Source organism: Somniosus microcephalus, chromosome 24, assembly GCF_052327205.1.
Source record: "Somniosus microcephalus isolate GS21.2 chromosome 24, FLI_Smic_1.0, whole genome shotgun sequence".
Lineage (NCBI taxonomy): Eukaryota > Metazoa > Chordata > Chondrichthyes > Squaliformes > Somniosidae > Somniosus > Somniosus microcephalus.
This window is the reverse complement of record NC_141010.1, coordinates 60,684,206-60,711,914: the sequence shown is the minus strand read 5'-3', so window position 1 is coordinate 60,711,914 and position 27,709 is coordinate 60,684,206. Positions and strand designations below refer to the sequence as shown.

General features: G+C 56.3%; 1 protein-coding gene across 3 annotated transcripts in view; it reads right to left on the bottom strand.

Moving 5' to 3' along the window:
• Window positions 1–27,709, bottom strand: part of nmt1a (N-myristoyltransferase 1a) — a 128,531-nt gene that overhangs the window by 32,375 nt on the left and 68,447 nt on the right. For all 3 annotated transcript variants that reach the window (XM_085966646.1, XM_085966644.1, XM_085966647.1), the window contains exons 7-9: window positions 18,182–18,352; window positions 12,253–12,361; window positions 8,252–8,422 (exon numbers count right to left, since the gene is read on the bottom strand). In XM_085966646.1, the coding sequence (XP_085822772.1) occupies window positions 8,252–8,422; window positions 12,253–12,361; window positions 18,182–18,352 (451 nt within the window). The remainder of the gene's footprint in view (window positions 1–8,251; window positions 8,423–12,252; window positions 12,362–18,181; window positions 18,353–27,709) is intronic.

Genomic DNA, 27,709 nt, shown 5'->3' with positions numbered 1-27,709 from the left:
CGAGGGCGCGAGAGAGGGCGAGGGCGCGAGAGAGGGCGAGGGGCGCTGAGAGAGGGCGAGGGCGCGAGAGAGGGCGAGGGGCGCGAGAGAGGGCGAGGGCGCGAGAGAGGGCGAGGGCTGCGGGCGAGGGCTGAGGGCGCGAGAGAGGGCGAGGGCGCGAGAGAGGGCGAGGGCGCGAGAGAGGGCGAGGGGCGCGAGAGAGGGCGAGGGCGCGAGAGAGGGCGAGGGCGCGAGAGAGGGCGAGGGCGCGAGAGAGAGCGCGAGGGCGCGAGAGAGAGCGCGAGAGAGAGCGAGAGAGGGCGCGAGAGAGCGACGAGAGAGGGCGAGAGCGCGAGAGAGGGCGAGAGCGCGAGAGAGGCGAGAGCGCGAGAGAGGGCGAGAGCGCGAGAGAGAGGCGAGAGCGCTGAGAGAGGGCGAGAGCGCGAGAGAGGGCGAGCGCGAGAGAGGGCGAGAGCGCGAGAGAGGGCGAGAGCGCGAGAGAGGGCGAGAGCGCTGAGAGAGGGCTGAGAGCGCGAGAGAGGGCGAGAGAGGCGAAGAGCGCGAGAGAGGGCGAGAGAGCGCGAGAGAGGGCGAAGAGCGCGAGAGAGGGCGAGAGCGCGAGAGAGAGGGCGAGAGCGCGAGAGAGGGGCTGAGAGCGCGAGAGAGGCGAGAGAGCGAGAGCGAGAGAGCGAGCGAGGAGCGCGAGAGAGAGCGAGAGCGCGAGAGTGAGCGAGAGAGGCGAGCGAGCGAGAGAGCGAGAGCGCGAGAGAGGCGAGAGCGCGAGAGAGAGCGAGAGCGCGAGAGAGCGAGAGAGGGCGAGAGCGGGAGAGAGCGAGAGAGCGAGAGCGCGAGAGAGGAGCGAGAGCGAGAGAGCGAGAGAGCGAGAGCGCGAGAGAGAGCGCGAGAGAGAGCGAGAGAGCGAGAGAGCGAGCGAGAGCGAGCGAGAGCGAGAGAGAGGAGCGAGAGCGCGAGAGAGAGCGAGAGCGCGAGAGAGAGCGAGAGCGCGAGAGAGAGCGAGAGCGCGAGAGAGAGGCGAGAGCGCGAGAGAGAGCGAGAGCGCGAGAGAGAGCGAGAGCGCGAGAGAGAGCGAGAGAGAGCGAGAGAGCGAGAGAGAGCGAGCGCGAGAGAGAGCGAGAGCGCGAGAGAGAGCGAGAGCGCGAGAGAGAGCGAGAGCGCGAGAGAGAGCGAGAGCGCGAGAGAGAGCGAGAGCGCGAGAGAGAGAGCGAGAGCGCGAGAGAGAGCGAGAGAGCGCGAGAGAGCGCGAGAGCGCGAGAGAGAGCGAGAGCGCGAGAGAGAGCGAGAGCGCGAGAGAGAGCGAGAGCGCGAGAGAGAGCGAGAGCGCGAGAGAGAGCGCGAGAGAGAGCGAGAGCGAGCGAGAGCGCGAGAGCGAGAGCGAGGGCGAGAGCGCGAGAGAGGAGCGAGAGCGCGAGAGAGGGCGAGAGAGCGAGAGCGAGAGCGCGAGAGAGAGCGAGAGAGCGCGAGAGAGAGCGAGAGCGCGAGAGAGAGCGAGAGCGCGAGAGAGAGCGAGAGCGCGAGAGAGAGCGAGAGCGCGAGAGAGAGCGAGAGCGCGAGAGAGAGCGAGAGCGAGAGCGCGAGAGAGGCGAGAGCGCGAGAGAGAGCGAGCGAGAGCGCGAGAGAGAGCGAGAGCGCGAGAGAGAGCGAGAGCGCGAGAGAGCGAGAGCGCGAGAGAGAGCGAGAGCGCGAGAGAGAGCGAGAGCGCGAGAGAGAGAGAGCGAGAGAGAGCGAGAGCGAGAGCGAGAGCGAGAGCGAGAGAGAGCGAGAGCGGGCGAGAGAGGGCGAGAGAGCGCGAGAGAGAGCGAGAGAGGCGAGAGAGAGCGAGAGCGCGAGAGAGAGCGAGAGCGCGAGAGAGAGCGAGAGCGCGAGAGAGAGCGAGAGAGAGCGAGAGAGAGCGAGAGCGCGAGAGAGAGGCGAGAGCGCGAGAGAGAGCGAGAGCGCGAGAGAGAGCGAGAGCGCGAGAGAGAGCGAGAGCGCGAGAGAGAGCGAGAGCGCGAGAGAGAGCGAGAGCGCGAGAGAGAGCGAGCGCGAGAGAGCGCGAGAGCGCGAGAGAGAGCGAGGGAGGGCGAGAGCGAGAGAGAGCGAGAGCGCGAGAGAGCGCGAGAGAGCGAGAGCGAGAGCGCGAGAGAGAGCGAGAGCGCGAGAGAGGCGAGCGAGAGCGCGAGAGAGGCGAGCGAGAGCGCGAGAGAGAGCGAGAGCGCGAGAGAGGGCGAGAGCGCGAGAGAGGGCGAGAGCGCGAGAGAGGGCGAGAGCGCGAGAGAGAGCGAGAGCGCGAGAGAGAGGCGAGAGCGCGAGAGAGGGCGAGAGCGCGAGAGAGGGCGAGAGCGCGAGAGAGGCGAGAGCCGAGAGAGGGCGAGAGCGCGAGAGCGAGAGCGAGAGCGCGAGAGAGAGCGAGAGAGCGCGAGAGAGAGCGAGAGCGCGAGAGAGAGCGAGAGCGCGAGAGAGAGCGAGAGCGCGAGAGAGAGCGAGAGCGCGAGAGAGAGCGAGAGCGCGAGAGAGAGCGAGAGCGCGAGAGAGAGCGAGAGAGAGCGAGAGCGCGAGAGAGAGCGAGAGAGCGCGAGAGAGAGCGAGAGCGCGAGAGAGAGCGAGAGCGCGAGAGAGAGCGAGAGCGCGAGAGGGAGAGCGAGAGCGCGAGAGAGAGCGAGAGCGCGAGAGAGAGCGAGAGCGCGAGAGAGAGCGAGAGAGAGCGAGAGAGAGCGAGAGAGAGAGCGAGAGCGAGAGCGCGAGAGAGAGCGAGAGCGCGAGAGAGAGCGAGAGCGCGAGAGAGAGCGAGAGCGCGAGAGAGAGCGAGAGCGAGAGAGAGCGAGAGCGCGAGAAGAGCGAGCGAGAGCGAGAGCGCGAGAGAGAGCGAGAGCGCGAGAGAGAGCGAGAGAGCGCGAGAGCGAGCGAGAGCGCGAGAGAGAGCGCGAGAGAGCGAGAGCGCGAGAGAGAGCGCGAGAGGAGAGCGCGAGAGAGCGAGAGCGCGAGAGAGAGAGAGAGAGCGCGAGAGAGCGAGAGCGCGAGAGAGCGAGAGCGCGAGAGAGAGCGCGAGTGCGAGAGGCGCGAGAGAGAGCGAGAGAGCGCGAGAGAGAGGCGAGAGCGCGAGCGAGAGAGAGAGCGAGGGCGCGAGAGAGAGCGAGAGCGCGAGAGAGAGCGAGAGCGCGAGAGAGAGCGAGAGAGAGCGAGAGAGCGCGAGAGCGAGAGCGCGAGAGAGAGCGAGAGCGCGAGAGAGAGCGAGAGAGCGCGAGAGAGAGCGCGAGAGAGAGCGAGAGAGAGCGAGAGCGCGAGAGAGAGCGAGAGAGCGAGAGCGAGAGAGAGCGAGAGCGCGAGAGAGAGCGCGAGAGAGAGCGAGAGAGCGCGAGAGAGAGCGAGAGCGCGAGAGAGAGCGAGAGCGCGAGAGAGAGCGAGAGCGCGAGAGAGAGCGAGAGCGCGAGAGAGCGAGAGCGCGAGAGAGAGCGAGAGCGCGAGAGGAGCGAGAGAGCGCGAGAGAGAGCGCGAGAGAGAGCGCGAGAGAGAGCGCGAGAGAGAGCGCGAGAGAGAGCGAGAGAGAGCGAGAGAGAGCGCGAGAGAGAGCGAGAGAGAGCGAGAGAGAGCGAGAGCGCGAGAGAGAGCGAGAGCGCGAGAGAGAGAGCGAGAGCGCGAGAGAGAGCGAGAGCGCGAGAGAGAGCGAGAGCGCGAGAGAGAGCGAGAGCGCGAGAGAGAGAGCGAGAGCGCGAGAGCGAGAGCGCGAGAGAGAGCGAGAGCGCGAGAGAGAGCGAGAGCGCGAGAGAGAGCGAGAGCGCGAGAGCGAGCGAGAGCGCGAGAGAGAGCGAGAGCGCGAGAGAGAGCGAAGAGCGCGAGAGAGAGCGAGAGCGCGAGAGAGAGCGAGAGAGCGCGAGAGAGAGCGAGAGCGCGGAGAGAGAGCGAGAGCCGAGCGAGAGCGCGAGAGAGAGCGAGAGCGCGAGCGAGATCGAGAGCTAGCGAGAGAGAGAGCGCGAGAGAGGGCGAGAGAGAGGCGAGAGAGAGCGAGGGCGAGAGAGAGGCGAGAGCGCGAGAGAGAGCGAGAGCGCGAGAGAGAGCGAGAGCGCTGAGAGAGCGAGAGAGGGCGAGAGCGCGAGAGAGAGCGAGAGCGCGAGAGAGAGCGAGAGCGCGAGAGAGAGCGAGAGCGCGAGGAGAGGCGAGAGCGCGAGAGAGAGCGAGAGAGCGAGAGCGCGAGCGAGAGCGCGAGAGCGAGCGAGAGAGCGAGCGAGGGCGAGAGCGCGAGAGAGGGCGAGAGCGGGCGAGAGAGGGCGAGAGCGCGAGAGCGCGCGAGAGAGAGAGCGAGAGAGAGCGAGAGCGCGCGAGAGAGAGCGAGAGAGAGCGAGAGCGCGAGAGAGAGCGAGAGAGAGCGAGGGCGCGAGAGAGAGCGAGGGCGCGAGAGAGAGCGAGGGCGCGAGAGAGAGCGAGGCGCGAGAGAGAGCGAGGGCGAGAGAGCGCGAGAGAGGGCGAGAGCGCGGGGCGAGAGCGGGCGAGAGGGCGAGAGAGAGCGAGAGCGCGAGCGAGCGAGCGGTGGCGCGCGAGGGGGGAGGGCGAGCGGGTCGCGCGAGGGAGGGCGAGCGGCGAGCGAGGGGAGGGCGAGCGGGCGCGCGAGGGGGAGGGCGAGCGGGGGGCGCGCGAGGGGTGAGGGCGAGCGGTGCGCGCGAGGGGGAGGGCGAGCGGTGCGCGCGAGGGGGAGGGCGAGCGGTGCGCGCGAGGGGGAGGGCGAGCGGTGCGCGCGAGGGGGAGGGCGAGCGGGAGCGCGCGAGGGGGAGGGCGAGCGGGCGCGCGAGGGGGAGGGCGAGCGGAGCGCGCGAGGGGGAGGGCGAGCGGAGCGCGCGAGGGGGGAGAGCGAGGGGCGCGCGAGGGGGGAGAGCGAGGGCGCGCGAGGGGGGAGAGCGAGGGCGCGCGAGGGGGGAGAGCGAGGGGCGCGCGAGGGGGGGGAGAGCGAGGGCGCGCGAGGGGGGGAGAGCGAGGGCGCGCGAGGGGGGAGAGCGAGGGCGCGCGAGGGGGGAGAGCGAGGGGCGCGCGAGGGGGTGAGAGCGAGGGCGCGCGAGGGGGGGAGAGCGAGGGCGCGCGAGGGGGGAGAGCGAGGGGCGCGCGAGGGGGGAGAGCTGAGGGCGCGCGAGGGGGGAGAGCGAGGGGCGCGCGAGGGGGGAGAGCGAGGGCGCGCGAGGGGGAGAGCGAGGGGAGAGCGAGGGAGAGCGAGGGCGCGCGAGGGGGAGCGCGAGAGGGGGGCGCGCGAGGGGGTGCGCGCGAGGGGGCGCGCGAGGGGGCGCGCGAGGGGGAGCGGCGAGGGGGCGAGGGGTGCGCGCGAGGGGGAGAGCGCGAGCGGGATGCGCGCGAGGGGGGAGAGCGGGAGCGCGCGAGGGGGGAGAGCGGGAGCGCGCGAGGGGGGAGGAGCGGGGTAAGAGCTGCGCGAGGGGGGAGAGCGGGAGCGCGCGAGGGGGGAGAGCGGTGAGCGCGCGAGGGGGAGAGCGGGAGAGCGCGCGAGGGAGAGCGAGGAGCGCGCGAGGGAGAGCCAGAGCGCGCGAGGGGGAGCGCGAGGGGGGCGCGCGAGGGGGGAGCGCGAGGGGGCGAGCGGTAGTGCGCGCGAGGGGGAGAGCGCGAGCGGGAGCGCGCGAGGGGGGAGAGCGGGAAGCGCGCGAGGGGGAGAGCGGGTAGCGCGCGAGGGGGAGAGCGGGAGCTGCGCGAGGGGGGAGAGCGGGAAGCGCGCGAGGGAGAGCGAGAGCGCGCGAGGGAGAGCCAGAGCGCGCGAGAGAGCCAGAGCGCGCGAGAGAGAGCCAGAGCGCGCGAGAGAGCCAGAGCGCGCGAGAGAGAGCCAGAGCGCGCGAGAGAGAGCCAGAGCGCGCGAGAGCCAGAGCGCGCGAGAGAGAGCCAGAGCGCGCGAGAGAGAGCCAGAGCGCGCGAGAGAGAGCCAGAGCGCGCGAGAGAGAGCCAGAGCGCGCGAGAGAGAGCCAGAGCGCGCGAGAGAGAGCCAGAGCGCGCGAGAGAGAGCCAGAGCGCGCGAGAGAGAGCGAGAGAGAGCGAGAGCGCGCGAGAGAGAGCGAGAGCGCGCGCGAGAGAGCGAGAGCGCGCGCGAGAGAGCGAGAGCGCGCGCGAGAGAGCGAGAGCGCGCGAGAGAGAGCGCGAGAGAGCGAGAGAGAGAGCGCGAGCGAGCGAACGAGAGAGCGCGGAGAGCGAGCGCGAGAGCGAGCGCGAGAGCGAGCGCGAGAGAGAGCGCGAGAGAGAGCGCGAGAGAGCGCGAGAGAGAGCGCGAGAGAGAGCGCGAGAGAGAGCGCGAGAGAGAGCGCGAGAGAGAGCGAGAGAGAGAGCGAGAGACAGAGAGCGAGAGACAGAGAGCGAGAGACAGAGAGCGAGAGCGCAAACATACATACGTTGGGTTACAATAAACAGACCTGCTCAGATTGCCTCTCAGTTGGGTTTGGGTGTGGGTTTCACAGGAGAGCGGAACCCTCCACTACAGTCCCCTCCATTTATTTGCCTGCTATAAACAGCAGATAATATAACTGGTATTATGAAATTTAAAGATGATACACATGCCGGGAAGAAAAGACCAGAGAAGTAATTTTAACAGGTATCTGCGAATAACTGGCTAGATGCAATGAAAAGGTTTGTTTTGAAGGAAATAGCACCAAAATTCTATTGCAAGAGTTTAAGCCATCAATTATCGATTTGCGATACCGCTCTAACGGAGTTTGAAAGCCCATAGCTAAATACAGCTATAAGATGTATATACGTGCTCAGAACCAGGAGAACAAAACATTTGCTTTGCAGAGCTTTTAAAATGGTAAGCACCGAGGATTACGGTAATCGCCCTTTAATGAGGTGCCAAGAGTTTATTGAACAGCCGAGTCTGCCGAAAACAGCCGGCACCCCTTAATAAGTTACAAGTGGCGCCTCTGTGATTGATTTCTACGGTGATGGAAAATGACTATTGTTAACTGCCTGATTTTTTAAAAATGTATTCATTCACGGGATGTAGGTGTCGCTGGGAAGGCCAGCATTTATTGCCCATCCCTAGTTGCCTTGAGAAGGTGGCAGTGAGCTGCTTTCTTGAAGTCCTTGTGGTGAAGGTACTCCCACAGTGCTGACCTTGTCATAGCGGTTTGGTACAACGGAGTGGCTCGCTGGGCCACTTCAGAGGGCAGTTAAGAGTCAACCACATTGCTCAAAACCCGCCTCCACGTAAGTTTCAGGGGAGGTGGGTACCCACCCTACACTGGGACCCGCCGACCCGAGGCGGGAAGGGATGAGTGCCAATTAACTGCCTGTTAACAGGTAGTTAACAGGCAGTTTTTAGCCTAATCCCTATTTTGAGGGGTGTCGTGTGGGATTCCCGACGGCTCCAAACCACGCCAGGTTAGAGGAGTCGGGCCGTCGGGTTGAAGGACTTGGGGGGTCGCGATGTCGGTGTTCAGGTGAGTGGTGGGTGCATGAGTGCAAAGGTAAGTGTGTTTGGTGTGTCTAAAGTGTGTAAAGAAGTTTGAATTACCTGTACTTACCTTAACAGCCTTTCTTCCTCTAGGTTTCGGGAGTCCATCACTCAGCCGGCACTGAAAGCAAAATGGCTGCGAACTGTCAAAAGTGACAGCCTTCAGCTTTCATTGCCGGTGAGACTTCTAACTGAGTCTGTGTAGAAGGACTCAGGTTAGAAGTCAGACTGTCAGTGTTTGACAGCTTCAAACAGCTGTGAAACACTGATATTTCATCTGCCAAGATATCTTGACAGATGAAATTTCAGTCTGTGACGTCACCTGTTGCCGGGTGGCCCTTAATTGGCTTGCTGAGCCCGCTTAACAAGGTCAATCAAGGGAAAATCGCGTGGACTGGCCGAACGTCGATGTAGGCGGGACTAAAACCCGAAAGTTGTAGTCCCGCCTCTTTCCCGACAGTTTCAGGAAAATCTACCCCAATTTCTCCGGATTATTAGTCCAGGGCTCTGAATTACTAGTCTAGTAACATGACCACTATGCTAGCGTACCCCCAGCTGCCTGGTATGGGGACTGAACCCGAGTCGAGAAACCATTTTTCGTGTGCGAACCTATGCACTGTGTCTCAGCATGCTATTCAAACATGTGGGGCATCACAACCGAAGCTGATCGGTCCTCGTCCAACACACACATACATGAACATTCCAGCAGGGGCTACTGGATGGTGACCTGGAGCAGGAACCCTGGCTGATTTATCACCCCCAAACCTGAGTGTTAAAGGTGCAGAGTCAGCTAGTTGTTGCTGTGGTCACGTTCACCATTTTCCCCCAAATCAGTGAGTCAGTATTTACCTCTACCACGTAAGTCTCTATAATATTTTCCTGAGGCAGGAACCAGTGGGCGACCTCCTCTTCGTTCATTACTGGAGTCAGATGGAACTGCTTCAGGTATTCCCTCAGCAGCCTGCATACACCTGGAACATCCTTTCGCTCCATTGGCCTCAGGCCAGGCGTTTTTGGTGCCTAAACCATCAGAAAAACAGGGAGAATTTACAGAAACAGGCAGAAGACGAACTGCATCGGAGTGTCAAACCTAGATTAAACGCTCAAATCTAGAGTGGAGCTTGAACCCACTGTCTTTTGGTTTAGGAGGACAAAGAGTGCTACCAAGTGAGCCAAGCTGACACAAGAGGAGGAAAAGGCCCAACAAGGATTTCATCCATCGATTGATCAATCAACCACCCCAAGACCATCGGCTAGAAATTGGGTAAATGAGAGGGCATCAATAATTGGGCTGTTTTCTCTGGAAAAAAGACAGGTGACCTGATAGAGGTCTTTAAATTTATGAATAGGGTTGCTAGGTAGATGTAGAGAGGATGTTTCCACTTGTGGGGTCAAATTGCTAATAAATACAGAGGAATTCAGGTGGAACCTCTACCCAGCAAGTGGTTAGAATGTGGAACTTGCTGCAACAGTAGTCGAGATGAACAGCATTGATGCCTTTAAGGGGAAGCTAGATAAACACATGAGGGAGAAAGGAATAGAAGGATATGTTGATAGGGCGAGTTGAAGAGGGTGGGAGGAGGCTCGTGTGGAGCATAAACACCGGAATGGACCAGTTGGGCCGAATGGCCTGTTTCTGTGCTGTACACTCGATGTAATGCTTGAGGTGTTCTATGTAAGACCAGAGGCCTGTTCTTTTTGCACGGATTGTCACCACCATATCCCCAAATCCTTTGTGTTTCTAGAAAGGTCATTCAATTGTTTTGACCCCATTTATACCGTCCACTTCAGTATCCTTGTATTCAGTCTTGACAAAGGGTTTTCACCCGAAACGTTGACTCTATTTTCTCTCCACGGCTGCTGCCTGGCCTGCTGAGTTTTTCCAGCATTTTCTGTTGTTATTTCGGATTTCCAGCATCCGCAGTATTTTGCTATCGCACTTTAGTATCCTTCCCTGGTGGCTTATTCCACAGCTCTCCGACTCTGGTGAAAACATTCCCCCCTAAATTCCTCATTTATTTTTGAATCTCATGTCCCCGGGGATTTGAACCTTCACCAAAGGGTACAAGTTGCCCAGATCAAGTCCCTTCAAAATATTTGAAATCTCTTTTTCAAAACAAAGTACAACTCCCTTTACCTTTAACTTAAATCCTTGATATTCAGAATCATTTTTGTTGTGCCCTCTCAGGGCAGTAACATCCATCCTGTCATTAGGTGCACAGAGTACTGAGCAATAAACGGGACCCTGAGCATGGTGTGGGCTGCTGGGTGTAATGAAAGGAATAAAATGAACTTCAACTGTGGCTCCAACATTCAGTAACAGCACGACCCCAGATATAGAGAAACCATCTTGCAGCGACAGTACATTTGGTAACCTTGAGGCTCTAGTGGTATTCCTGCCCCAGGTTTAAACATTACTCACAAGCTCTTCCTCACCCTTGAAAAACAAACCAACAGGCTGCTGGTTATCAGAGAATCCCACAAAATGGCACCAACTCTTGTTGGGGTGCAGCCCCCGACAGCTTTCCCTCCCACCCGCCTGCGTTACCATCTCTTCCTGGGGCTGCCATGTTGAAGGGGACGGTAGGTGGCAGGAAGCAGCAGCAATAGTCCGGAGGTCCCCCTACCCCACCTTGGAGGGGCAGTGTGTTGTCTCTCCTGTCTGGCCCCAGTGGCTTACGTGTGTAGGCCTCAGCCACACTGCAGCACCGCCAGGATTTAGTAACCAGGCATTGGTGGGTTCCTTCTTGACAGTGGGGATCCTGCTGGGAGCTCTCTGTGCACCTTAATCACCTTTGACCCAGGGAACTAGATTGGGATAGCGGCGGTATTGGAGGGATCAGCAGAACCCTGCACCCTGCTAGAACACCGCAATCAGAAGGGAAACTCCAGCAAAAAATTCGAAATTCCCCTCCTGCCTGTGTGCTTTGCAAGGTGCAGTGCCACTAATGTCTCCTTGGTGGCGCCATTCATAGCAAAAAATAAATTATTCTGGTCAACAGCTCCATCAATGGGCAGGTGGTTGAACTGCAGCCCTCATTCCCTCATCATCTCCATTATACCTGCATAAAGGGAAGGACCTTTCGCAACCTCAGGACGTCCCAAAGAGCTTTGAAGCCAATTAATTACTTTTGAAGTGTAGTCACTGTTGTAATGTAGAGGAAAGTGGCAGCCACATTGCACACAGCAAAATCCCACAAACCGCAATGAGATCATCTGTTTTAGGTTCAGGGATAAATATTGGCCACGACACTGGGGAGAACTCCCCTGCTCTTCGACTAATGCCACAGGATCTTTTACATCCACCTGAGGGGGCAGATGGGGCCTCGGTTTAACGTCTGAACGACAGTGCACTCCCTCAGTACTGCACTGGAGTGTCAGCCTGGATTATATGATCAAGTCTCTGGAGGGGATTTGAGCCAATGACTTTCTGACTCAGAGGCTACAATAAAACACAAGTTCCACAGTCCTTCTCTCCGCAATCAACAGGCAAGAACTAGTTTACTTCAGGCACGTAACCCTTCCAGTGCCAGCCAGCATTCCACTCCTTCAGAAAATGCTCAGACCTAAGATTTTAATCAGTTTATGGTACTTTGAATTACCCTGGCCTGTGGTGCGAAGATAGGGCACCACTTCTCCATGGAGTTATTCCAGCCAAAAATCCATTAGAGAGCATTGGTGCAGAAAAAGCTTGTAGGAAATGTTTAACAGGGGGAAAAACACACTGTTTAGTACTAGATCTCTATTTTGACTGTTCACCAGGTATTTAGCCATGTAAAGAAAAGAGCTGTAACTGGATTACAACAGAAACTCGCACTTATAGCATCTTTACCACAGCAAAACGTCCCAAGGTGCTTCACAGGAGCGTAATCAGACAGAAATTGATACCGAGCCAAAGGGGGTTTTAGCAGAGGTGACTAAAAGCTTGGTCAAAGGCAGGTTTTAAGGAGGGCCTTAAAAAGAGAGAGGTGGAGAAACGTCCAGAGCTCAGGGCCTAGACGTTTGAAGGCACAACTGCCAATGGTCGGGGGGGGGGGGGGGGGGGCGGGATGTGTAAGAGGCCAGAATTGGAGGAACACAGAGTTGGAGGAGGGTTGTAGAGTTGGAGGAGGTTACAGAGATAACCGAGTCAAGAGTGTGTCTCTGCATATTTAACCAAGTGCAGATCAGCAAGGCCATTCAGCCCATCCTGGGGCAGAAACCTAGTCTCCCTCAGCAGGGCATTTAACTGCCCCCTGATTGATTCCAGAGTTTTTGCCTCCACTCCCCATTCCGGGTATTGATGACTCAGTGCACAGTGCTTCCCGACATCAGTTCTCAACTTGCCGTTTCCCAGATTGTGCTCTTGTCCAGCAGTCATGGATTGACCTGAAATGGTGTTCAGGATGAACCTTCTCCATTCCCCTTAACATCTATTTCCCTCTGCAAGGTCTTCCTCATTGAGAGTTGGAGCCCCGGCCCCGAGGATGCATCGTGCCATTGTGGAGCGGAGGGAAAGTTGAAAGTTCATGGGTAAGTCTGCAATTCTTGGATGAATGTTCTGTTATGTGATCAGTGTTATTTTTAGGGTGCGCAAGAAGCGGTCACGGCCTCTGTGTCTGAGGGTTTCTGTTGGCGGAATATGACTGGGGACAAACCTGAAGTGGGGAACAAAGGGGGCAAGTGATTGGCTATTCGCTGTTTAGCTATTCACCAATTAGAAAGGAGAAAGAAATACAGAAACTTAAACAATGAAGAAAGAAAAATGACCAACGATGCATCTGTTAAAATGTAGGCGACAGATTCGACACTCACGAGACACAAGTAATGTTCACAAACAGGAGTTACTGTAACACAGTGTTAAAGCTCACCTCTGGCAGTCTATATAGTTTCATTGTCCGTTGCATAGTCATGTTTCTGCTCAGATGGGAGAATTTCACCTCTACTAGTTTGCGTGGGTTGAGTGACCTGTGCCAGTACCTGCCCAACAGATCACACAATACTCCAGTCAGTCACCGGCAGAACAGACAGCTTTGCACACTGGGATTAGCGGCTTGCAGTAAAAGCAATCTCGGCATCGAGTTAAAAGCACATTGCTGGAACCACTCCCGGAACAGTCCGTATTATATACGTCAAAAGCCTTACAGGGACGGGTCAAGCAGCTAAACATCCCAGCTGTGTGACAGACACCAGACTGCACATGAGCAGTACCACAGGAGATCAGCCCGCTAACCGATCATGGATAGATGAGACCACAGTGTAGCAGCTGCAGGGATGCTCAAGGGAGAGGTTTGTATGCTGGCAGTGGTGACTGGAACACTCCCTTTAACGTGAACAACTTACCCATTAAGGAGGAGTGTCACTTTAACAGGACCAAGGTTCAAGCCACATCTTGTTCAAGGGTCTCAACAGAAATGGTGCAACACTTCATGCCGCACGGTGACAGGACTCCGGAAGGGATTGATCATTCTTTTACAGCTATCTGCCTCACCGTGAACAGAGTGGGTTTGTTTGGTCTGAGATGCTGGGGTTACGCTGCCTGTAACAGCACCACCTTACTTTCTGTTACTGGACACCAGTGCAGAGGCAACACTACGGACTCCCAGGTCAGTCACCATCCCCGAGCCAGAGAGCCACAGCTGGAGGCTCATGGAATGACTGGTCTGCTGAAGACCACAGGGGGTGGGTTGCAAGCAGACCCTTGACTGTACAGGGAGCACGTTGCTGTACAACAGCAGCAGGTGGTGCAATTCCTCACCCAGATTATTTCTACTACATTCAGAGTACGCGGAGCCCCACAGCTTGACACCCAGGGAGCCACCCCGTGCCGACACTGCACCCAGGGACCCCTCCCAAGGGAACCCACCCCCACCCACCCGCTCCCCGTGCTCAGGGACAACTCCCCCCCGCCAAAAGCAGATGTGAGAGCGGAACAAATAATTTGGGGGTCTGTATCTCATTAGTTTACCTGCCCTGGGAGTGTTTGATGGGACAGTGTAGAGAGCTTTACTCTGCATCTAACCTGTGCTGTACCTGCCCTGGGAGTGTTTGATGGGACAGTGTAGGGGGAGCTTTACTCTGTATCTAACCCGTGCTGTACCTGCCCTGCGAGTGTTTGATGGGACAGTGTAGAGGGAGCTTTACTCTGTATCTAACCCGTGCTGTACCTGCCCTGCGAGTGTTTGATGGGACAGTGTAGAGGGAGCTTTACTCTGTATCTAACCCGTGCTGTACCTGCCCTGGGAGTGTTGGATGGGACAGTGTAGAGGGAGCTTTACTCTGTATCTAACCCGTGCTGTACCTGCCCCGGGAGTGTTTGATGGGACAGTGTAGAGGGAGCTTTACTCTGCATCTAACCCATGCTGTACCTGCCCCGGGAGTGTTTGATGGGACAGTGTAGAGGGAGCTTTACTCTGTATCTAACCCGTGCTGTACCTGCCCTGGGAGTGTTTGATGGGACAGTGTAGAGGGAGCTTTACTCTGCATCTAACCCATGCTGTACCTGCCCCGGGAGTGTTTGATGGGACAGTGTAGAGGGAGCTTTACTCTGCATCTAACCCATGCTGTACCTGCCCCGGGAGTGTTTGATGGGACAGTGTAGAGGGAGCTTTACTCTGCATCTAACCCATGCTGTACCTGCCCCGGGAGTGTTTGATGGGACAGTGTAGAGGGAGCTTTACTCTGTATCTAACCCGTGCTGTACCTGCCCTGGGAGTGTTTGATGGGACAGTGTAGAGGGAGCTTTACTCTGCATCTAACCCATGCTGTACCTGCCCCGGGAGTGTTTGATGGGACAGTGTAGAGGGAGCTTTACTCTGCATCTAACCCATGCTGTACCTGCCCCGGGAGTGTTTGATGGGACAGTGTAGAGGGAGCTTTACTCTGTATCTAACCCGTGCTGTACCTGCCCTGGGAGTGTTTGATGGGACAGTGTAGAGGGAGCTTTACTCTGTATCTAACCCATGCTGTACCTGCCCTGGGAGTGTTTGATGGGACAGTGTAGAGGGAGCTTTACTCTGTATCTAACCTGTGCTGTACCTGCCCACGGGAGACGATTATGATTATACGGACAGGTGTGATGGATGAAGCAGCGGTGAGAGGGTAAAGAGCGGCCCGAGAGCGGACCTGAATTAAAGCAGTGACAGCGGTGAGAGGATAAAGAGCGGCCCGAGAGCAGACCTGAATTAAAGCAGCGACAGCGGCGAGAGGATAAAGAGCGGCCCGAGAGTGGAGCTGAATTAAAGCAGTGACAGCGGTGAGAGGATAAAGAGCGGCCCGAGAGCAGACCTGAATTAAAGCAGCGACAGCGGCGAGGCTCCGATTCAAAAACAACAACAAAGAGCGACGCCACAGGAGAGCAGGTAGGTGATTGGTTGGTGAGTATTACAGCTTTTTATTGCTCTCTAAGTTAGGGAAGGGGCTTAAATTAAGAGCTGAGAAACTGTAACTTGCTAGTAATTATTAAATTAATAACTTAAACTAAAAAAATAATCAAACAATAAACCTAAAATATCGATTGAATTAAATCTTTAACTATTTAATTAATAAATAAAAGGTTAGAGATGGCAGAGCATGTGGTTTGTCATAACTGCAGCATGTGGGGGTTTATGGAGAGCATCGTGATCCCGAGCAACCAATCTACAGTAAGTGTCTGCAATTCGAGGAACTTCGTCTCAGAGTTGTTGAGCTGGAGTACGAGCTGCAGACATTGCGATGCATCAGGGAGGGGGAAGAGTTACCTGGACACTTTGTTCCAGGAGGCAGTCACACCCTTCAGGTTAAGTAGTACTTTAGAGTTCGTTAGTGGTCAGGGACAGGAGGGTGTGACTGCGAGTCAGGAAGGTACGGGGACCCAGGATGTAGTGATGGAGGAGCCTCAGCTTTGGACCTTGTCCAACAGGTACGAGGTACTTTCTACCTGTATGGATGAGGAAAAGGACTGCAGGGAGGATGGACAAACTGACCACAGCACTGTAGTACAGGGGGCCATCCAAGTGGGGGGGAGAAGGAAAGAATATGGTAGTAGGGGACAGTATAGTCAGGGGGATAGATACTGTTCTCTGCAGCTGCGAAAGAGAGTCCCGAAGGCTTTGTTGCCTGCCCGGTGCCAGGGTTAAGGATATCTCCCCGCGGCTGGAGAAGAACTTGGAGGGGGAGGATCCAGTTGTCGTGGTCCATGTAGGAACCAACGACATAGGTAGAACTAAGAATGAGGTTCTGCTGAGGGAGTTTGAGGAGCTAGGGTCTAAATTAATAAGCAGAACCACAAGGGTAATAATCTCTGGATTACTACCTGAGTCATGTGCAAATTGCATAGGGTCAAGCAGATCAGAGAGTTAAATGCATGGCTCAAAGAGTGGTGTGGGAAGAAGGGGTTTCAATTCATGGGGCACTGGCACCAGGGAACAGGCTATTTTAGATTTTGTATTGTGTAATGAGACAGGGTTAATTTGCAATCTCATAGTAAAGGATCCTCTGGGGCAGAGTGATCATAATATGATAGAATTTCACATTAATTTTGAGAGTGACTTGCCTAAGTCCAAAACTAGAGACTTAAATAAAGACAATTACATAGGTATGAGGGGTGAGTTGGTTAAGGTAGATTGGAAAAATAGATTAAAAGATAAATAAGCAGTGGCTAGCATTTAAAGAAATATTTCATAATTCTCAACAAAATACATTCCATTGAGAAACAAAAACTCCACGGGAAAAGTGATCCAACCGTGGCTAACTAAAGAAGTCAAGGATAGCATTAAATTGAAAGAAGAAGCTTATAATGTTGCAAAGAATAATAGTAAGCCTGAGGATTGGGAGAGTTTCAGAAACCAGCAAAGGTTGACCAAAAAATTGATAAAAAGGGAAAAAACAGAATGAGAGAAAAGTAGCAAGAAATATAAAAGCAGATTGTCAGAGTTTCTACAAGTATGTAAAAAGGAAAAGAGTAGCAAAAGTAAACGTTGGTCCCTTAGAGGCTGAGACAGGAGAAATTATTATGGGGAATAAGGAAATGGCAGAAACGTTAAATAAATATTTTGTATCTGTCTTCACAGTAGAAGACACAAAAAGCACACCAAAAATAGTGGGGAACCAAGGGTCGAATGAGGAACTTAACGTAATTAATATAAGTAGAGAAAAAGTACTAGAGAAACTAATGGGACTAAAAGCCGACAAATCCCCTGGACCTGACGGCCTACATCCTCGGGTTCTAAAAGAGGTGGCTGAAGAGATAGTGGATGCATTGGTTTTGATCTTCCAAAATTCCCTAGATTATGGAATGGTCCCAGCGGATTGGAAGGTCGCAAATGTAACCCCGCTATTCAAGAAAGGAGGGAGAGAAAAAACAGGGAACGACAGGCCAGTTAGCCTGACATCAGTCGTCGGGAAAATGCTGGAATCCATTGTTAAGGCAGTGGTGTCAGGGCACTGAGAAAATCATCACATGATCAGGCAGAGTCAACACGGTTTTATGAAAGGGAAATCGTGTTTGACAAATTTATTAGAGTTTTTTGAAGATGTGACTAGCAGGATAATGTGGAACGTGTGGATGTAGTATATTTGGATTTCCAAAAGGCATTCGATAAGGTGCCACATAAAAGGTTATTACACAAGATTAGGGCTCATGGGGTTGGGGTAAATATAATAGCATGGATAGAGGATTGGTTAACGGACAGAAAACAGAGAGTCGGGATAAACAGATCTTTGTCAGGTTGGCAGGCTGTAACTAGTGGAGTGCCGCAAGGATCAGTGTTGGGGCCTCAGCTATTTACAATCTATATTAATGACCTAGATGAAGGGACCGAGTGTAATGTATCCAAGTTTGCTGATGATACAAAGCTCGGTGGGGACAGTAAGCTGTGAGGAGAACAGAGAGTCTGCAAAGGGGATATAGATAGACTGAGTGAGTGGGCAGTAAGGTGGCAGATGGAGTATAATGTAGGAAATGTGAGGTTATTCACTTTGGTAGGAAGAATAGAAAAACAGAATAATTTCTAAATGGGGAGAAACTTTCAAATGTTGGTGTTCAGAGAGATTTGGGTGTCCTCAGTGCAAGAAACACAGAAAGCTAGCATGCAGGTACAGCAAGCAATAAGGAAGGCAAATGGCATGTTGGCCTTTATTGCAAGGGGGTTGGAGTATAAGAGTGAGGAAGTCTTGCTACAATTGTACAGGGCCTTGGTGAGACCACACCTGGAGTACTGGGCACAGTTCTGGTCTCCTTATCTGAGGAAGGATGTACTTGCCTTGCAGGCGGTGCAACAAAGGTTCACTAGATTGATTCCTGGGGTGAGAGGGCTGTCCTATGAGGAGAGATTGTGTAGAATGGGCCGATACTCTCTGGAGTTTAGAAGAATGAGCGGTGATCTCATTGAAACATACAAGATTCTGAAGGGGGATTGACAGGGTAGATGCTGAGAGGTTGTTACCCCCTGGCTGGAGAGTCTAGAACTAGGGGGCACAGTCTCAGGATAAGGGGTCGGCCATTTAAGACTGAGATGAGGAAGAATTTCTTCACTCAGAGGGTTGTGAATCTTTGGAATTCTCTGCCCCAGAGGGCTGTGGATGCTGAGTCTTTGAGTATATTCAAGGCTGAGATCGATAGATTTTTGGACTCTAGGGGAATCAAGGGATATGGAGATCGGGCGGGAAAGGAGTTGAGGTCGATGATCAGCCATGATCTTATTGAATGGTGGAGTAGGCTCGAGGGGCCGAATAGCCTACTCCTGCTCTTATTTCTTATGTTCTTATGAATCTAAAACTTACACACAGCTTTCAGCGGGACGTGATAAACCTGGACCTTACCTACAAGTGCCCACAGGTTTAGGGAGCACCACGCCTGCAGTGTACACAGCCTGGTAGCTGCCTTCAAGGTTGACTCGCCTCGTGATCTCCCGGATCAGGACTGGAGCCACCCGTTTAGCGCGCAGCTTTTTATGCACACACAGAAAGTTAATTTCCACCATCTTCTTTAGACTGTGGGAAAAATAAAATTAGAACAGAACTTTTTCCAATATCAACAAAAAGCAAAAAACTGCAAATGATGGAAATCAAACAAAAACAGCAGGTTAAACAGCATCTGTACAGAAAAAAGTTTTAATGTGTTACACGCACACTCCCACACATACACACGCACAGCCTCACCGCTTCACACACATACCCACAGCCTCACCGCCTCACACACATACCCAAAGCCTCACCGCCTCACACACATACCCAAAGCCTCACCGCCTCACACACATACCCACAGCCTCACCCACATACCCAAAGCCTCACCGCCTCACACACATACCCAAAGCCTCACCGCCTCACACACATACCCACAGCCTCACCGCCTCACACACATACCCAAAGCCTCACCGACTCACACACATACCCAAAGCCTCACCGCCTCACACACATACCCAAAGCCTCACCGCCTCTCACACATACCCACAGCCTCACACACATACCCAAAGCCTCACCGCCTCACACACATACCCAAAGCCTCACCGCCTCACACACATACCCAAAGCCTCACCGCCTCACACACATACCCAAAGCCTCACCGCCTCACACACATACCCACAGCCTCACCGCCTCACACACATACCCAAAGCCTCACCGCCTCTCACACATACCCACAGCCTCACCGCCTCACACACATACCCAAAGCCTCACCGCCTCTCACACATACCCACAGCCTCACACATACCCACAGCCTCACCGCCTCACACACATACCCAAAGCCTCACCGCCTCACACACATACCCACAGCCTCACCGCCTCACACACATACCCAAAGCCTCACCGCCTCACACACATATCCAAAGCCTCACCGCCTCTCACACATACCCACAGCCTCACACACATACCCAAAGCCTCACCGCCTCACACACATACCCAAAGCCTCACCGCCTCACACACATACCCAAAGCCTCACCGCCTCACACACATATCCAAAGCCTCACCGCCTCTCACACATACCCACAGCCTCACACACATACCCAAAGCCTCACCGCCTCACACACATACCCAAAGCCTCACCGCCTCACACACATACCCAAAGCCTCACCGCCTCACACACATATCCAAAGCCTCACCGCCTCTCACACATACCCACAGCCTCACACACATACCCAAAGCCTCACCGCCTCACACACATACCCAAAGCCTCACCGCCTCACACACATACCCAAAGCCTCACCGCCTCACACACATACCCAAAGCCTCACCGCCTCACACATACCCAAAGCCTCACCGCCTCACACACATATCCAAAGCCTCACCGCCTCTCACACATACCCACAGCCTCACACACATACCCAAAGCCTCACCGCCTCACACACATACCCAAAGCCTCACCGCCTCACACACATACCCAAAGCCTCACCGCCTCACACACATATCCAAAGCCTCACCGCCTCTCACACATACCCACAGCCTCACACACATACCCAAAGCCTCACCGCCTCACACACATACCCAAAGCCTCACCGCCTCACACACATACCCAAAGCCTCACCGCCTCACACACATACCCAAAGCCTCACCGCCTCACACACATATCCAAAGCCTCACCGCCTCACACACATACCCACAGCCTCACACACATACCCACAGCCTCACCGCCTCACACACATACCCAAAGCCTCACCGCCTCACACACATACCCAAAGCCTCACCGCCTCACACACATATCCAAAGCCTCACCGCCTCTCACACATACCCACAGCCTCACACACATACCCACAGCCTCACCCACATACCCAAAGCCTCACCGCCTCACACACATACCCAAAGCCTCACCGCCTCACACACATACCCAAAGCCTCACCGCCTCACACACATATCCAAAGCCTCACCGCCTCTCACACATACCCACAGCCTCACACACATACCCACAGCCTCACCGCCTCGCACACATACCCAAAGCCTCACCGCCTCACACACATACCCAAAGCCTCACCGCCTCTCACACATACCCAAAGCCTCACCCACATACCCAAAGCCTCACCGCCTCACACACATACCCAAAGCCTCACCGCCTCACCGCCTCACACATACCCAAAGCCTCACCGCCTCACACACATACCCACAGCCTCACACACATACCCAAAGCCTCACCGCCTTTTAAGGAAGCTTTTGCAGGAGAAGAGGTTAATAAGACAAATGGGCTAAGGGAGAGATTTCCAGGGTGGGAGACTGAAATTGCCTAAGGCTTTGTAGCCAAAAATGGGGCAGAGAGAAGGGGCTGGAAAGGAGACCAGAGTCGAAGTGTGGGGGGTGTGTACAGGAACTGTACTGGAGTGCGTGTGAGGAGAGAGCAGAGTTAGGGAGGGGCAAGTCCAGGGAGGGATTTGTAGAGGAGGACTAAAATGTTGAACCAGATGGAAAGGTACCTAGGAAGCCAGTGACGATCTGTGAGCACAGGACAGAGTGTGGGATAGGATGTGGGCAGCGGAGTTTACAAGTTGCAATTTGTGAAGCCGGCAAAGACAACTTCGAAGTTATCAAATCTGAAGTTAACGGCCAAGCAGTGGCAGTGTGCAGGAGGTGGAAGCATTCAGGTTCGGTGGGAGTAAGAATGTGGGGTTTGAAGCTCAGCTCAGAATGGTACAGCACACCTGGGCTGAGCACTGACGGACTCAGTTTGAGGGAACTGCCAGAGAGAGGGTGGGGGTGAGTGAGTTACTGGAGAGAGAGGGAGGGAGTGAGTGAGTTACTGGAGAGAGAGGGAGGGAGGGAGTGAGTTACTGGAGAGAGAGGGAGGGAGGGAGGGAGGGAGTGAGTTACTGGAGAGAGGGGGAGGGAGGGAGTGAGTTACTGGAGAGAGAGGGAGGGAGGGAGGGAGGGAGTGAGTTACTGGAGAGAGAGGGAGTGAGTGAGTTACTGGAGAGAGAGGGAGTGAGTTACTGGAGAGAGAGGGAGGGAGGGAGTGAGTTACTGGAGAGAGAGGGAGGGAGGGAGGGAGGGAGTGAGTTACTGGAGAGAGGGGGAGGGAGGGAGTGAGTTACTGGAGAGAGAGGGAGGGAGGGAGGGAGGGAGTGAGTTACTGGAGAGAGAGGGAGTGAGTGAGTTACTGGAGAGAGAGGGAGTGAGTTACTGGAGAGAGAGGGAGGGAGGGAGGGAGTTACTGGAGAGAGAGGGAGTGAGTGAGTTACTGGAGAGAGAGGGAGTGAGTTACTGGAGAGAGAGGGAGGGAGTGAGTGAGTTACTGGAGAGAGGAGGAGGGAGGGAGTGAGTTACTGGAGAGAGAGGGAGGGAGTGAGTGAGTTACTGGAGAGAGGGGGAGGGAGGGAGTGAGTTACTGGAGAGAGAGGGAGGGAGGGAGGGAGGGAGGGAGTGAGTTCCTGGAGAGGGAGGGAGGGAGGGAGGGAGGGAGTGAGTTACTGGAGAGAGAGAGAGAGAGAGAGAGAGAGAGAGGGAGGGAGTGAGTTACTGGAGAGAGAGGGAGGGAGTGAGTGAGTTACTGGAGAGAGAGGGAGGGAGGGAGGGAGTTACTGGAGAGAGAGGGAGGGAGTTACTGGAGAGAGAGGGGGTGAGTTACTGGAGAGAGAGGGAGGGAGTGAGTGAGTTACTGGAGAGAGAGGGAGGGAGGGAGGGAGGGAGTGAGAGAGAGGGAGGGAGTGAGTTACTGGAGAGAGTGAGGGAGTGAGTGAGTTACTGGAGAGAGAGGGAGGGAGTGAGTGAGTTACTGGAGAGAGGGGGAGGGAGGGAGTGAGTTACTGGAGAGAGGGAGGGAGGGAGTGAGTTACTGGAGAGAGAGAGAGGGAGGGAGTGAGTTACTGGAGAGAGAGGGAGGGAGGGAGTGAGTTACTGGAGAGAGAGGGAGCGAGGGAGTGAGTTACTGGAGAGGGAGGGAGGGAGGGAGTGAGTTACTGGAGAGAAGGGGAGGGAGGGAGTTACTGGAGAGAGAGGGAGGGAGGGAGGGAGTGAGTTACTGGAGAGAGAGAGAGGGAGGGAGTGAGTTACTGGAGAGAGAGAGGGAGGGAGTGAGTTACTGGAGAGAGAGGGAGGGAGGTACTGGAGAGAGAGGGAGGGAGTGAGTGAGTTACTGGAGAGAGGGAGGGAGGGAGTGAGTTACTGGAGAGAGAGAGGGAGGGAGTGAGTTACTGGAGAGAGAGGGAGGGAGGGAGGGAGGGAGTGAGTTACTGGAGAGAGAGAGGGAGGGAGGGAGTTACTGGAGAGAGAGGGAGGGAGGGAGGGAGTGAGTTACTGGAGAGAGAGGGAGGGAGGGAGTTACTGGAGAGAGAGGGAGGGAGGGAGTTACTGGAGAGAGGGGGAGGGAGGGAGTGAGTTACTGGAGAGAGGGGGAGGGAGGGAGGGAGTTACTGGAGAGAGAGGGAGGGAGGGAGGGAGGAAGGGAGTTACTGGAGAGAGAGAGGGAGGGAGTTACTGGAGGGAGAGAGGGAGGGAGTGAGTTACTGGAGAGAGGGGGAAGGAGGGAGGGAGTGAGTTACTGGAGAGAGAGGGAGGGAGGGAGTTACTGGAGAGGGAGGGAGGGAGGGAGTTACTGGAGAGAGAGGGAGGGAGGGAGTGAGTGAGTTACTGGAGAGAGAGGGAGGGAGTTACTGGAGAGAGAGGGAGGGAGGGAGTTACTGGAGAGAGAGGGAGGGAGGGAGTGAGTTACTGGAGAGAGAGGGAGGGATGGAGGGAGTTACTGGAGAGAGAGGGAGGGAGGGAGTGAGTTACTGGAGAGAGAGAGAGAGAGGGAGGGAGTGAGTTACTGGAGAGAGAGAGGGAGGGAGGGAGTTACTGGAGAGAGAGGGAGGGAGTGAGTGAGTGACTGGAGAGAGGAGGGAGGGAGTTACTGGAGAGAGAGGGAGGGAGTGAGTGAGTTACTGGAGAGAGAGGGAGGGAGGGAGGGAGTTACTGGAGAGAGAGAGAGGGAGGGAGTGAGTTACTGGAGAGAGAGAGAGAGAGGGAGGGAGTGAGTTACTGGAGAGAGAGAGGGAGGGAGTGAGTTACTGGAGAGAGAGGGAGGGAGTGAGTGAGTTACTGGAGAGAGAGGGAGGGAGGGAGTTACTGGAGAGAGAGAGGGAGGGAGTGAGTTACTGGAGAGAGAGAGAGAGAGAGAGAGAGAGGGAGGGAGGGAGTTACTGGAGAGAGAGAGGGAGGGAGTGAGTTACTGGAGAGAGAGAGGGAGGGAGTGAGTTACTGGAGAGAGAGAGAGAGAGGGAGGGAGTGAGTTACTGGAGAGAGAGAGAGAGAGAGGGAGGGAGTTACTGGAGAGAGAGAGGGAGGGAGTGAGTTACTGGAGAGAGAGGGAGGGAGGGAGTGAGTTACTGGAGAGAGAGGGAGGGAGGGAGGGAGTTACTGGAGAGAGAGGGAGGGAGGGAGGGAGTTACTGGAGAGAGAGGGAGGGAGGGAGTTACTGGAGAGAGAGGGAGGGAGTGAGTGAGTTACTGGAGAGAGAGGGAGGGTGGGAGTTACTGGAGAGAGAGGGAGGGAGGGAGTTACTGGAGAGAGAGGGAGGGAGTGAGTGAGTTACTGGAGAGAGAGGGAGGGAGGGAGGGAGTTCCTGGAGAGGGAGGGAGGGAGGGAGTTACTGGAGAGAGAGAGGGAGGGAGGGAGGGAGTTCCTGGAGAGAGAGAGGGAGGGAGGGAGGGAGGGAGGGAGTTCCTGGAGAGAGGGAGGGAGGGAGGGAGGGAGTTCCTGGAGAGGGAGGGAGTGAGTGAGTTACTGGAGAGGGAGGGAGGGAGGGAGGGAGTTCCTGGAGAGGGAGGGAGGGAGGGAGTTACTGGAGAGAGGGAGGGAGTGAGTTCCTGGAGAGGGAGGGAGGGAGTGAGCTACTGGAGAGAGAGGGAGGGAGGGAGGGAGGGAGTTCCTGGAGAGAGGGAGGGAGGGAGGGAGGGAGGGAGTGAGTTCCTGGAGAGGGAGGGAGGGAGGGAGCTACTGGAGAGAGAGGGAGGGAGGGAGGGAGTTCCTGGAGAGGGAGGGAGTGAGTGAGTTACTGGAGAGGGAGGGAGGGAGTGAGCTACTGGAGAGAGAGGGAGGGAGGGAGGGAGTTCCTGGAGAGGGAGGGAGGGAGGGAGTTACTGGAGAGAGGGAGGGAGTGAGTTCCTGGAGAGGGAGGGAGGGAGTGAGCTACTGGAGAGAGAGGGAGGGAGGGAGGGAGGGAGTTCCTGGAGAGAGGGAGGGAGTTCCTGGAGAGGGAGGGAGTGAGTGAGTTACTGGAGAGCGAGGGAGGGAGGGAGTTCCTGGAGAGGGAGGGAGGGAGGGAGTTACTGGAGAGGGAGGAAGGGAGTGAGCTACTGGAGAGAGAGGGAGGGAGGGAGGGAGGGAGTGAGTTACTGGAGAGAGGGGGAGGGAGGGAGGGAGTTACTGGAGAGAGAGGGAGGGAGGGAGGGAGGGAGGGAGTTACTGGAGAGAGAGAGAGAGGGAGGGAGTTACTGGAGGGAGAGAGGGAGGGAGTGAGTTACTGGAGAGAGGGGGAAGGAGGGAGGGAGTGAGTTACTGGAGAGAGAGGGAGGGAGGGAGTTACTGGAGAGGGAGGGAGGGAGGGAGTTACTGGAGAGAGAGGGAGGGAGGGAGTTACTGGAGAGAGAGGGAGGGAGTGAGTTACTGGAGAGAGAGGGAGGGATGGAGGGAGTTACTGGAGAGAGAGGGAGGGAGGGAGTGAGTTACTGGAGAGAGAGAGAGGGAGGGAGTGAGTTACTGGAGAGAGAGAGGGAGGGAGGGAGTTACTGGAGAGAGAGGGAGGGAGGGAGTTACTGGAGAGGGAGGGAGGGAGGGAGGGAGTTACTGGAGAGAGAGGGAGGGAGTGAGTGAGTTACTGGAGAGAGGAGGGAGGGAGTTACTGGAGAGAGAGGGAGGGAGTGAGTGAGTTACTGGAGAGAGAGGGAGGGAGTGAGTGAGTTACTGGAGAGAGAGGGAGGGAGGGAGGGAGTTACTGGAGAGAGAGGGAGGGAGGGAGGGAGGGAGTGAGTTACTGGAGAGAGAGGGAGGGAGGGAGTTACTGGAGAGAGAGAGGGAGGGAGTGAGTTACTGGAGAGAGAGAGACAGGGAGGGAGGGAGTTACTGGAGAGAGAGAGAGAGAGAGGGAGGGAGTGAGTTACTGGAGAGAGAGAGAGGGAGGGAGTGAGTTACCGGAGAGAGAGAGAGGGAGGGAGTGAGTTACTGGAGAGAGAGGGAGGGAGGAGTGAGTTACTGGAGAGAGAGGGAGGGAGGGAGTGAGTTACTGGAGAGAGAGGGAGGGAGGGAGTTACTGGAGAGAGAGGGAGGGAGGGAGGGAGTTCCTGGAGAGAGAGAGGGAGGGAGGGAGTTACTGGAGAGAGGGAGGGAGGGAGTGAGTTACTGGAGAGAGGGAGGGAGGGAGTTCCTGGAGAGGGAGGGAGTGAGTGAGTTACTGGAGAGAGGGAGGGAGGGAGGGAGTTCCTGGAGAGGGAGGGAGGGAGGGAGGGAGTTACTGGAGAGAGAGGGAGGGAGGGAGGGAGTTCCTGGAGAGAGAGAGGGAGGGAGGGAGGGAGGGAGGGAGTTCCTGGAGAGGGGGAGGGAGGGAGTTCCTGGAGAGGGAGGGAGTGAGTGAGTTACTGGAGAGAGAGGGAGGGAGTGAGCTACTGGAGAGAGAGGGAGGGAGGGAGTTCCTGGAGAGGGAGGGAGGGAGTGAGCTACTGGAGAGAGAGGGAGGGAGGGAGGGAGTTCCTGGAGAGAGGGAGGGAGGGAGGGAGTTCCTGGAGAGGGAGGGAGTGAGTGAGTTACTGGAGAGGGAGGGAGGGAGTGAGCTACTGGAGAGAGAGGGAGGGAGGGAGGGAGTTCCTGGAGAGGGAGGGAGGGAGGGAGTTACTGGAGAGGGAGGGAGGGAGGGAGTTCCTGGAGAGGGAGGGGGTGAGTGAGCTACTGGAGAGGGAGGGAGGGAGTGAGCTACTGAGCTACTGGAGAGAGAGGGAGGGAGGGAGGGAGGGAGTTCCTGGAGAGGGAGGGAGGGAGTGAGTGAGTTACTGGAGAGGGAGGGAGGGAGTGAGCTACTGGAGAGAGAGGGAGGGAGGGAGGGAGGGAGTTCCTGGAGAGAGGGAGTGAGTTACTGGAGAGGGAGGGAGTGAGTGAGTTACTGGAGAGGGAGGGAGGGAGTGAGGGAGTTACTGGAGAGGGAGGGAGGGAGTGAGCTACTGGAGAGAGAGGGAGGGAGGGAGTTCCTGGAGAGGGAGGGAGGGAGTTCCTGGAGAGGGAGGGAGGGAGGAGGGAGTTCCTGGAGAGGGAGGGAGGGAGGGAGGGAGGGAGTGAGTTCCTGGAGAGGGAGGGAGGGAGTGAGTTCCTGGAGAGGGAGGGAGGGAGTTCCTGGAGAGGAGGGAGGGAGGGAGTTCCTGGAGAGAGGGAGGGAGGGAGTTCCTGGAGAGGGAGGGAGGGAGTGAGCTACTGGAGAGAGGGAGGGAGGGAGTGAGCTACTGGAGAGAGGGAGGGAGGGAGTTCCTGGAGAGGGAGGGAGGGAGGGAGTTCCTGGAGAGGGAGGGAGGGAGTGAGGGAGTTACTGGAGAGAGGGAGGGAGGGAGGGAGGGAGTTCCTGGAGAGGGGGGGAGGGAGGGAGTTCCTGGAGAGGGAGGGAGTGAGTGTGTTAGTGGAGAGGGAGGGAGGGAGTTCCTGGAGAGGGAGAGAGGGAGTGAGTTACTGGAGAGAGGGAGGGAGGGAGTTCCTGGAGAGGGAGGGAGGGAGGGAGTTCCTGTAGAGGGAGGGAGGGAGTTACTGGAGAGAGGGAGGGAGTTCCTGGAGAGGGAGGGGGGGGGAGGGAGTGAGTGAGTTACTGGAGAGTGAGGGAGGGAGGGAGTGAGTTAGGTGGAAGGCGAGTTCACAGTAGCTTCTGTGGAGGTGGAAGGCAATTCTTGCTCATCCAGGATTTTATTTTTTTATTCGATCATGGGATGTGGGTGTTGCTGGGCAACGCCAGCATCTATTGCCCACCCCTAGGTACCCGTGAGAAGGTGGTGCTGAGCTGTCTTCATCAACTGCTACAGTCCTTGTGGTGAAGGTATTCGCAGTGTGGTTAGGGAGATGCTCGCTTTTTGGAGATAGTCACTGCCTGGCACTTAAGTGGCAGGTAACACATCAGCCCAAGTCTGACTGTCGTCCAGGTCTTGCTGCATGCAGGCATGGGCTGCTTCATTATCTGAGGAGTTGCGAATGACACTGAACACTGTGCAGTCATCAGCGAACATCCCTACTTCTGACCTTATGATGGAGGGAAGGTCATAGACTCATTACGGCACAGAAGGCCGCCATTGGGCCCATCGAGTCCGTGCCAGCTCTCTGTGGAGTGATCCAGTCAGTCCCATTCCCCCACTCTATCCCCGTAGCCCTGCAAGTTTATTTCCCTCAAGTGCCTATCCAATCTCCTTTTGAAATCATTAATCAGCTCCG